Genomic DNA, 12,500 nt, shown 5'->3' on the forward strand with positions numbered 1-12,500 from the left:
CTCAGACAACTGAGATCTATTAGTTCACCTGACATGTTTCCACGATGAGATAGGCTATGTCTTTTGAACTAACAAATTGTACCAGATAAAAGAAATGAATATTATCAATGAAGACATGCTGAAGGTTGGTGAGCATGTGTGTGTGTGTGTGTGTGTGTGTGTGTGTGTGTGTGTGTGTGTGTGTGTGTGTGTGTGTGTGTGTGTGTGTGTGTGTGTGTGTGTGTGTGTGTGTGCTCTCGTGTGTGTGCAGTAGGTCTACATATTACGGCTGACATTTATATGTGTTCTCTACCTTTTTGCATTTAGCCTGGATCATCCATAAATGAATTTCAGCAATGGCATAATGGCCAGTAAGCTACAGAATTGATTTTAAGGCAATGCTACTTGTGTTTAAATCATTAAATGGAATGGGACCCACATATCTACTGGATATGTTTCAGCTGTATGCACCAACCAGGTCACTAAGGTCAACGGAGAAGAATTTGCTGGTGATTCCAAAAGTCAAAACAAAGTGTGGAGAGGCAGCCTTTAGTTTCTATGCTTCAAAGCTTTGGAACCAGCTTCCAGATCATGTAAAAAATGCACCCACTATTGATAGCTATAAATCTAGACTCAAGACAAAGCTGTTCTCAGATGCTTTCCCCTAGCTTAAATTACATATCATTCTTTTTTTATTAGTATTATTTTTATTTTTATGTTTATTGAATTTTTATGTTTATTCAATTTTTATTTTTTTATTTTATTTTATTATTATTTTTACCTTGTGTTTTATCTTAATGTTTTAAATGTTTTTTGACTCTAATTTATTTCCTTCTTTCTTCCCTGTTTCCTTTCATTTACATTTGTTAACTTTGTGAAGCACATTGAGTTGCACCTGTGTATGAAATGCGCTATATAAATAAACTTGCCTTGCCTTGCCTTGCCTTGCATATAAAACTGTTCTTAAACATGAATATAATAGACAGCAATTTACCGACCACCTTGATCACTGACAGTACCGTATACTGTCTATGCTGCCCTTTACTGTAGCTGTTGCGTATATGGTATGAGAGTGTGAGAATGGGTGTGGTTTTTGTGAATGAGTGAATGTCAGCAATTCTGTGTGAAACGCTTTAGCGACTCATTCAAATATATGAATGCACAATATATAAATAGTTCATTCAGAACTCACTGGCCATCTTCAGCGGTCCATGTGCACGTACATTTCGAGGGGCAGCCACGTGATCTCTAGATTCTTTCTTTTTATTTTCTCTTTCGTTTGTATGCCTCGTGCCTTGTTTTCAACACATCCTGTGTTTATAGCGCGGGGCCAGTTTAAGCTGCGGAGCTAACGTCTGTGTACGGTATAATCTCGGAGCAGTGGCAGGCGAGCGCTCAGGCCACATATGGTAATTAGCCGCTTGAAATAAACAAGTGATTTTGTGCATGGCACAATCCTGTCATGGAGGGACAGGGGACAACACCAGGCAGCCCTTTCGTGCAATAGTATGTGCATGCACGCACACACACACACACACACACACACACACACACACACACACACACACACACACACACACACACACACACACACACACACACATTACACTGCATTACAATACAGTACACTTCTGATGCTCTTATCCAAAGCGACTTACAGATATTACAAGGTATGTCACCGTCCCTGGAGCAATGTGGGGTCGCGTGAGAGAGAGAGAGAGAGAGAGAGAGAGAGAGAGAGAGAGAGAGAGAGAGAGAGAGAGAGAGAGAGAGAGAGAGAGAGGGAGAGAGAGAACTGAGGAGCTGACAGCATGGTCTCAAAGAACACACAGACGTACGTAATATGCACACACACATAAACTTGTGCTCACTTATGTTGCTCCACATACAGTACATACAATATACCCTGCCCCTCCAAACACACACACACACACACACACACACACACACACACACACACACACACACATAAACACACATACACACACACACGCACACACACACACACACACACACACACACACACACACACACACACACACACACACACACACACACACACATAAACACACATGCACACACACACACACACACACACACAGTACTACAAGCTTGATTGTATTTGTTACATCCACTATGTATTATTCATATTCCCTTCATTCTTCACAACAAACCTATAGGCCTATTTAAGTGCAACTGGAGCCTGAAAACGAGGAAAAGTCACCAAGATAATTTGCCAGAGCTCACAGGCAGGTGCCCAGTAACAGAATAATCATTTTTATTCGATGGTGCACCCTCTACTGGAGAATATAAATACCGCATCTCCATGTGGCCAATCAGGAAGGAGGCTTCCTCTCACCTCAGAATAACATCCTTGCATCCCTTACTAGAGGGACATGCATTTAGGACATGCTGAAATATAAAAGTACACTGTAGTAGCCATGGCAGGCTGTTTTACAATGGAAGTGAATATGTTAAGGAATACATTTAATTAGCAGAATAACAGAAATAAAAGGCTAATAATAATATTAATAATAATAAAAATAAAAAATAGGCTAATAATAATCGTATTATTATTATAATTATTGTTGTTGTTATTATTATTAGTATTATTATTATTAGTAGTAGTAGTAGTATTAGTTTTGTTGTTGTTGTTGTTGTTGTTATTATTATCTGCTTTGGCGAAATATTATCTGTTTTGGCATATTATTGGCACTTACAGCATACACATACCCTTGTTTTTCAGCACTGGTATATATACAAAGTATGTCTGGGCCATAGCCTACAGTACCAATGAAAAGAGTCAGCCCTCAGAGTGGTGGAGTTGACAGGCCTTTTCCCTGCGCCTTGCGTAACCACCGGATTAAGGACAGATTAACCACAATGTGCAGGCCCAACGTTGCAAAAATACAGTGATCAACTTCACGTCAGTCAGTCACCATGTGTGAGGTCAGTTTAAGCATCAAACAATAACGTGGCGTCCATACCGTCCATTTGTTGTAGAGTGGCACTAAAATATGGTGATATTCATTGTTGCCAATGATTAAAAGCTAACAATTATCGGTGTTTGGACGCGTAGGTCTAATAGATGTTCTAGCTATAACCTCCTCATATAACAAAATAAATCCAAGGCGGCTGGCTTGCCTGTCAGACACTGAAGGCTAGAATCTGTGCTGTCTTTTGACACAAACGACACCGAAGGAGGAGGGGCGTCGCACATGCGCACTCGCAGAGCTAACCACACGCGGCTCAATCACGACGTTTATTCAGCGTCCACTATGCATTTACCCGACAGTGATGTAGGAAAGGCGTTCAAATGCAGTCTGTCGAACTGTAAATACTGCACATTTCATCCTCACTCGCGTTGGATCAGACCTGCCCTCCCGAAACTCACAATGGGTTAGAAGGAGGATGCGCGGATTATCCACTTTCAACACTTTGCAAGGATGGGGACTTGGATTTTCTGTTCTGGCAGAAACGTCTTGACAAAGGACGGAGTGGGAAAATAGATTCGGGATTTCTTCTCCCAAACCTGTTCTTTCGTTTTTATTTAATTCTGTTTTGAGAAATGATTGCTGAGCTGGTGTGCAGCGCCGTGGCATTAGTCCTTTATGTCAACACATTGGGCGCCGATTTCTGCTACGATGACAGGTACAGTGGTACATGAATGAATGACTGTATTGCTTCGCACTCTCTCGTCGTGAAATGTTTGATACTAACGTGGCAGCAGTCCTCGTGTTATTACTGTGATTATTACACATGCACGTTCTTCCTGGCGGCTGTTTTTGTGGACGAGAATAGCGTGATAACGTTGGGAATGGCGGAGCCTTGGATTCTGTCTGCTTCTTTTTGGCCGCAGTGCTGTTGGACCCAGTACGGCTCCACTTGTTCAGCTTGAGACGGTGTGTGCCTGAAGTTTGACACCAATAGGCTAGTTGGTTTCATGGTGCCACCAATACAGAATGGTTCATTTGTCCCACTGAACCGTGACCGAATGATACAGTCGTCATGTAGGCTTGGCTATTTGACAGTAGGCTACAGCTACATTGTTTCCAAAAAGTCCGTTACAAGTGTGATCTTCTAACACTGAAGTTGCTGGAAGCACGCGACGAAAGAGTTGGTTCTACGGGGCAGCAGATGATGTGGTAGTTTGTGTAGGAATTACATTTCACAACCCTCCCTGTTGTCTCCCATTAGTTGAAGAATATTTTGAATAGTCTACCTAGTTTTGATTAACATGACATTACAACATCTTGCTGTAGTTGTTATGCCTGTTTTAGGTTTTGGTACCCATGACTCCAGTCGTATCCCTATTTGGGTAATCTACTGGAATGATGCTTGATGGTATTCATTTCAGGAAACAGGTAGTTTCAGCTTGATCCAAGTGATGATTCGCCATCTAGATTTTTGCACCACTACACAACACTAAAGATCTCATGTGTTTCGGGTCCATTGAAAGGCAATGGAGCTGCTCTTCGGGATGCAGCGAGCGCGCGTGGAGCCGCTTTCAGCACCATCGAAATGAATGCGCCTCCGGGGCATGATCTATTTACAGCCCCTCACTGATTTAATTAATTGTAGCAAACTGAATTTTCTTGCCAACTGTATGACCGTTTACGTTTGCAGGCTAGCCGTGCAGCTCAATTATCACAGTTTTGTCCTGTGCGCTCTTACTGTAGGTGTTTGTTGAAAATCCAGTCTATTTTGCTACTTGTAGTGTTGAGCTTCTGAAATTACTTACTACTTGCTACCCTACTCCGTTGTCCACATGGGGATGCATCTGCATCTATCTTAGTGCTCTGCTTGGTTTAATAGCAATACATTACAAACAAGTTGAGATTAAGTCTCAGTTGTCTCCTGTATTTCATTGTAGGGTAAATCTTAGTGTTGAAAAAATACTATGAATGAGCCAGCAATAATGTAGCAGACGTGTCACTTGGACTGTGTTAGTTGTGGAGCAATGTAGTTGAGGAGCAAATAATGTAGCAGACGTGTCACTTGGACTGTGTTAGTTGTGGAGCAGTGCCGATCCGATATTTATTATCTATTTTGTTTGTATGTGTGCAGGTTTTTTACATTGACCGATGTGAAATTTCATGTTCCTTATGTCCTCCTGGCTCTTTTCTTCAAGCTGAATTAAATGCATTTATCAAGATGTTGCCTAGTGGATCAGAAACTGATGCCCTGTCAAGCTGTGCGAAACAGTTACATTTTGTGAGGTGGTTAAGTAGGCCTCTGTTGGATACTAGTATGCTGTCACTTTGTTGTAGAAATCCTCTTTTTATTAAATAATACCTAACTTTGTTTAATACATGATTTTTCTATATTTTTGAGGCATACAACCTTTCAGTTGGTTCTGACCCTTAAGGCTCAAACACTGTCAAAGTCTGACTAAAAGGCAGTGAAATCACTGACTTTTAAATAGTCTAGGACGAAAGAGACTGAAAGTTTTCCCTGAGGCTGTTTCCTCAAAGTGTTGCTGGCCAAGGTACAGCTGAAATATTTGAACTCGAAGGAGATAATGCCGTAGGTACACAAGCAGCAAGCCTGCACTGCATGCCACAGTGAGCCGGCCGGCCGGGTGCTGCATGTTTACTTGGCTTGCCATTTCTGAGCTCCACACCAGCACTGAACTTTGATCATGGTTTGCAACCCTAGTCGTTTGGCAACAGAGTTTAAGTCCGCTCTCCGACTGTCATGACAGGGACAGGGACAGGGAGTGGCCTTTAACTGTAATCAACAGAGAACTCAGGGCAGCTACAGTAGGAAGTTCACCACTAAATCAGCAAGGCCGCCGACAGGGATGACAAAGGGGATAGTTGTCCCGGGCCGAGGGAGAGAGGGGGCCCAGAATTGGTTCCTCATTACATTGCATGTATTGGGCAGGGGGGCCCTTTCAGATCACTTTGTCCCTTTCAGATGACTTTGTCTCGGGCCCAGGCAAAGCTGTCAGCGGCCCTGGCTGTCGGAATAATAACCAGGTGTGTAAAATAATAATTTGTTTTTCTTTTTTTTTCTTCCAACAACCACACGGCTCAGCCATTTCATCTGACCCCGGCTGTGTAAAATGCAGAACTGGTGCAGAGGAAGGAGGACACCCACATAGGCTGCTGTGTAAAAGAGCAGTGTGTGTGTGTGTGTGTGTGTGTGTGTGTGTGTGTGTGTGTGTGTGTGTGTGTGTGTGTGTGTGTGTGTGTGTGTGTGTGTGTGTGTGTGTGTGTGTGTGTGTGTGTGGCGGACCGTGCTTTTTATAGACGTGTTGTGTTCTGGCCTGTAATTAGCCCGGCCCGACGAGTGCTGAAATGACGGGCCACCTTATCTTCACAGCTCCACACACAGACAGTGGGACGGTAGAGAGAGAGAGAGAGAGAGAGAGAGAGAGAGAGCGCGCGAGAGAGAGAGCGCGCGCGAGAGAGAGCGAGAGACAGAGAGAGAGAGAGAGAGAGAGAGAGAGAGAGAGAGAGAGAGAGAGAGAGAGAGAGAGAGAGAGAGAGGCCTGCCATGTCGATATGGCCCTCCCATCAAGCGGAGGTACAAACAGCTTCTCCATGGGTGGATTCCTATATCTGGACTCCCTCCTCGGTCTGTGCTTGTGGCCTCGCATTTCGCTGACGCCCCGCCTCCGTTGAGAAAACAATGAAGTGTTCCCCGCTGTCACCCTAGCCACAACAATTTTTGGGGGACTATTCTTCATTCAATCACCATCCCGTTTGCAAATGAGAAAATTACATTAGAATTGAGCTTTAGCAAGATATTGAAATACAATTTTGTTTTCGGTGAGGTCATCATGAGACCATGAGGAGGCAAGTGAGAAAGGGAGGACGAGAATCCACATATTGGAATGCAGCCCATGAGAGGCCAGGGTTTGACTTAGGGCTGCGGCAATAGGCTACTGGTAGCTGATTTCGACGAGACAGCCTATTTCTACTGGAAAAGGACCAAGTTGGTAGGGCTGTAACGATACACTCACCTCATGATTCGTTTGTATCACAATTTTTGACCTACGGTTTGATACACCCCGCGATTTCCCATTTGCCAAAATTATAGGAGTAAAAACTATGGTAGGTATAGGTAGAATATGTTACACGAGGCCACTAATGATGTAAAAAAGTTGGAATCACTGTCACTTCATATCATGTGATTGTTTCCTGGCCTGATTTGGGTGACAAAAATTTGAAAGGAGTATCACGATACTGCCTCCTTGTATCACGATACAGTATCGTGACTCTGTGTATCACGATTTCTCGGTTCGATACAATATCGTTACAGCCCTACAAGTTAGACAATAGTTGGAGCGCTTCTGGGTGAGATGATGGGGGTTGGGTTAGGGCTACAGTATCTAAACAGGCTACTGGTAGCCCATTTCGAGGAGGAAAGTAATAGGCCTACAGTATTTTAACAGAACGAGGACCAAGGTGAACAGAAGTGACCAGCCCTGAGTTCTTGGGGTCTTGGGTGTTTGGGCTGGGTGCAGATGTGGCAGACTGGACGAGATCAGTGGTGTTTTTCTATGTCTTTCTTTTTTTGTCTCCCTCTGAACAAAAAAAGGGGGGGAAAAAATCTTAAATCAAAAGCCCAGACCTGTTTTATGTAACACACATCAGACTTTGGGAGGGAAACGGGCTGAGCTGCCCTGTGAAACGTGAATGAGCATAAAGTTTAACCGGGGGCCTCTCTCTGCGGTATATCCCTCTCCTGGTCCAGTTTTTATTAAAGCAGGCCAAGGAGAGGATATTAAGTTTTGAACGACTTCTCGTTGAGCCCTGTGATTTTATGTTCAAGAAGAAAACAACTTTTAAAAGTAATAAAACAAGATATTGGATAGCCATGCAATGTGGTGATGCTGTACAAGGATCCACGTAAGATGTAATTTGTTGAAACTCGATTTTTTTCCCCCCCTCCCAAATCATCAAAGCGGGTGGCGTGGCGCTTTTATTGTGGTCGTAATGATTTGCTTCCCACATCGCAGTAGTTCCCAACTCTGCATGTATATACTAGATTACACTTCAGTTTCCAGTTAAGCCCTCTACAGTGTTCTATGCATACTGTTCTGCCCAGTAATTCAATACACACCTTGGTTGTTTTTCGCTCCCAAAGGCTACTGTAATCTTCATACACTTGCCTATGAAGGCATAAATTAATGAAAAGAGAGTGCGTTTTTGCCTCGCTCCGACAAGCAAGCTTGCAAAGTGAAAACTCCACAGTTATTAAAGAGTGAGTGTTTGTGTGTAAGTAAAAACTGCTGTGCAGCACATTGCTCTAACCTTGATAACGATTTAGCAGTAGGAATGTGTTGCCTGCCTATGTTTCCACCTCGTATCGAGGTGCTATGCAGAGAAGCCTGGGGCCAAAACATCACCTGAGGATCTCAAATCGATTTGCTCAGCAGCGTCTGTTCATGCTGGTGGAATGCACGATGATCCGCAATCCTCTCTCTCTCGCCTCCTAACTGCAGCTCGCGAGCAGTGTTGCCAGATTGGGCTGTTTCCCGCCCAATTGGGCTGCTTGGGATCGCCGTGTGCAGGTAAAAATGGCCTTTTGCAGGAAAACTCGCCCAATCTTTCCCATAGACATCAATAGAAGTGGGTGGGATTTAGTGCTTCCAGGCGGGTTTTGAGCAATTTTTGGGCTGGAAATCATCAGCCTCATCTGGCAACACTGCTCGCGAGGCAGGTGATCCATGGGGCTTTTGGCAGCTGCGGTTCTAAATAGACAATGGCTGGAACGGATCAAGCCATTCCAAACCTGGCACACACGGTCTCTGGACCCTTCGACCACCACAAAAAGCCAGATCATCTACTGTATCTGGTTTATTACTACCTGCAAAGTGGTAAGGGGTAAAGTGGGGGTGGGTGGGTGTTGAGGGGGGGCACTGGCAGGCGTGCCGACAGAAGAGAGATTAGAAGGGCATTCCTGCACAGACATGCGGAGCCAGAATTAGACATGCATTCACCTCTGAAGTTTATGGACGCATCGCATGTAGTTTCAAGAGCTAATGCATACAGGTATGTATGGCTTCTAGGCATTTAACAACCTCAGGGAACTCTTTTTTTCTTTTTGAAAGCGTTTCATTTTAAAGTGTTCATCAGACGTTTTGACATGTTGACAACACAGTTATTAAGCACTTTGATATACGCGTCAGAATCGAGGCCTCAAGTCACAAAACGGGTGATGATGCAAGTGCATACTGTAGCATTATATGCATCATTGTATGTCTCCTAAGGGGTGTGTAGTGCATTTAAATCAGGCCAGTTCATCATCATGATTTATATTGATCTCCGAGCCCTTATCACCCAGAGATGGGCACAGTCCCGGGAGAAGATTTATGAGTTTGACCCGGCCTTGTGTGCGCGGCGCGCCATTGACACGGTGGTGCATTTCCGTTGGTCTCTTGCCGAGTGCGAGTGGAAGCCTAATAAACCCCCAGCTCTTCCTTTCATCACTGGCCCGGCCCCGGCCCCGGCCCCGCCTGCTTCTCCCCTGGGGGAGGCCACTATCTCATTATGGCACAAAGCCCCTGACACCTGTGCTGCACGCAACGCGCAAAGAGCAATCCATAACTCAAACGCCTCCTCCTCCTCATATCTTGGCGTGATACCCCAACCCCACACAGCAAGGTGCAGACGAAGGAGAGGGAGGAGGAGGAGGAGGTTGAGGGGGAGGAGAAGGAGCACGAATGGACAGGAGGAGAATGAGAATGGAGGGAGAAGGTTTAGATGACAGAGGAGGAGGAGGAGAGAAGGGGCTATGAAGACAGGGGGAAGGAGGTGGAGTTTGAGGGGAAGGGGAATGAGCAAGAATCGACGGGAGGAGAATGAGAATGGAGGGGAGAAGGTTTAGATGACAGAAGAGGAGGAGAGATGGGGGTCTGTGGATAGGGTGGAGGAGGTGGGTGGGTGGTGTGATGCACGTCAAGGCTAGAAATATTGGCCAATTTCTGTCAGCTGCTTCAAGGCTGTCCAGGTTTTGCTGACAGATGACCATACAATGCAGCATGGGGATGATGGTGTCAGGGAGCAGGGACTCCGACAGGGGAGGAAAAACAGGTCACTTGTCCCGGGCCCAGGGAGTTGTATTGTATTGCATTGTATTGGGTTTTCGGGCCCTTTCCGATGACTTTGTCCCGGGCCCCTCCAAAGCTGTCCTGTCGGGGAGTGTGAGTGGTGACATCGGTCGAGGAAAGAATAGGCCAGCTTTTTTGTCTCATGTTCGCCCCTGTGATTTTCGATGATTGCCAATCACTCTGTAGCCTATAATCAAAGGCTATAATTCGTTTCCAGCCCGGTGGTTGAGAACGTCAAGGCTTTGAATGGAACTGAATCGCATAGTTAAGGCATGGAAGTGGAAGGCTGAATGTGATGGATCTGTCCGATGCGTTCCATGTGCATGCAAGAGGATTTTTATGGTGTGCTCTGCTCGGCTGTCTGACATTGTTATGTGAATCATTAAAACACATTTTATTTGTGCTCGAAGCATTTAATCCCTTGACACAATGACACAAAAATGGTATGTGAAAGTTAAACGAATGTCAAAGAGTAATGATTTAATTTTCACATTTCAGTTTTTTTGTGACTATTGTTGTGAAAGTGAAATGTCAGATGGCTGTGTAAGCAGGTGAAATCGCTAGCGCATGTTCCCCACATGACACTTAGAAAAGGAGCCAACGCTGAAACAGATACAGCCCTGTTGTGGATGTGAGGCCGCTATCTTATCAGTTCATTATGTGAGTTACAAGCATCCCTGGCTTGCGGTGAGACAGTCCCATTTATGTCTTTCAGCTTGCAGTAGCACCTTTCACCTAGTGCTGAGAGTGCCAGAGTTTTTGTAATCAAATATATCTTCGGGTGAATGCATGCTGCACATGCACTGATGAGGAGAAGAACTGAATAGTTAGACACAATACAGTACATTTAAATTAATACATTTTATATAAAAAAAATTATTGTAATTTCAACTTTTATTCCTTCCTCCATTCACTGACTGATCTGCTGTCATAGCCTGCATGCTTTCCGACGTGCAAACAACTTCTGTCAGCGCTTACATGACGTGATGTGCACAGCTACCTAACTTGTCACACTGATCTTCCTCTACATTTTCACTCTCCAGAAGGTGACACAGTTGTCAGACTTGACACAATTTTGAATTGAGGTTTTGGGACTCCCTTGAAAACAGACTTTTGTCCAAACATAAACTAATCTACAGATTGAAGGCCCCACTGGGGGTTTTCGCTAATCTCTGCAAGTAACCTCAAAAGTTATTCTTGTGGTCCTCTGCTGTCGTCGTTGCATAGAACCAATTTCAGAGACACAAGGGGTCCCTAACAAGGTTCAGACCAGAAATTGCAGTATAATAGCTAAATTGTCAGCCCTTTTGAATCCTCTCGGCTCATGACCCCAAAGACGCTGGAGCACAGCAGCCTGTTCGTATTTGCTCAGCCCGGATTCCTGCACAACAGAACACAGTCTCCCGGCTGCTGTGGGAATTGCTATGCAGTTTTTTTTCCTTTACCAGCTCTTGGTTGCATTTGGCCTACATCCACCTCTCTGCTCTTCGTGTGGGGTTAACACAGTGACTGCCAGCTCATCTGGGCTTTCTCAAGAGGTCTGGTGGCCGTGGCCACTACCGGTGCTACTGCCGGTGCTGCCAGTGCTGGTGGTGGTAGTGGTGGTGGCGGTGGTGCCAGGGCAGGGCCCGCCCTGTGGAATTGGCACTGCCAATGCCAACCAGTCTCTGTGGTCAGGTGGTCCTGAGTACTGAGGGCTGCAAACCCCAACGTCTGAGCAGATGCACCCCAGTCAGGGCTCCCTCTGGGCTCTGTAATTATGTATTGCAGAGACGGGTGGGGTGGCAGAGACACAGAAGGGAGAGAGACATGGAGAGAGAGAGAGAACCAGGCAGACAAAGAGACATGGAGAGACAGTGAGATGTGGTTGATGCTATGAGATGAAAAGGCAAAAAGATACCACAGTGTTCGATGACAGGAACTTCTGAAGACTGTTTTAGCAGCTTTGTGGCATGTCAAAGATGCTCTCATTTTATGTTGAGGCTCCCCATATCCTCTGTGGAGACTATGGGGAATATAGCAAGTGAGCAGCTTCTTCTCACCCCTACTTCAGCCATCCATGCTATGGCCTTTTAATCCCTCCAATGCTGGCTCCAGATGGCGGTGTTTTTTAAAGCAATTCTAGGGGGCTCATCGCTCCCCTAGTCCTTATTCATTTAATTTTCTCCAGTATTTTTGTTTGAGGCACTGTACTAGAAACTTCAATCCGGATCATGCTTAGTAGCTTAGTCGTGTGCTTTAACCCGCAGCTTTCCACATGACAAAATGATTAAGCATGAACAAATAGCTCTTTCCCTTTGAGAGAGAGAGAGAGAGAGAGAGGTCATGCACTGTTCACACTGTAGTCAGCTGTGGTTGCACTGCACGTGACCCCCTGCACTTGTGTGGTGTTAATGTTATCGCACCCCCTGTTGGACTCGCAGGTGCCAAAAAGGCTTACACATCAACCCCGCTCTCT

General features: G+C 45.1%; 1 protein-coding gene across 1 annotated transcript in view; it reads left to right on the forward strand.

The window, feature by feature from the left end:
- Positions 1-3,239: 3,239 nt before the first annotated feature.
- tmtc2b (transmembrane O-mannosyltransferase targeting cadherins 2b) overlaps positions 3,240-12,500 on the forward strand; it is a 217,266-nt gene continuing 208,005 nt past the window's right edge. The window contains exon 1 of the mRNA XM_063196900.1: positions 3,240-3,630. Within this exon, the coding sequence (XP_063052970.1) occupies positions 3,548-3,630 (83 nt within the window). The 5' untranslated portion in view covers positions 3,240-3,547. The remainder of the gene's footprint in view (positions 3,631-12,500) is intronic.

The sequence above is a fragment of the Engraulis encrasicolus genome, chromosome 4 (genome assembly GCF_034702125.1).
Source record: "Engraulis encrasicolus isolate BLACKSEA-1 chromosome 4, IST_EnEncr_1.0, whole genome shotgun sequence".
Classification (NCBI taxonomy): domain Eukaryota; kingdom Metazoa; phylum Chordata; class Actinopteri; order Clupeiformes; family Engraulidae; genus Engraulis; species Engraulis encrasicolus.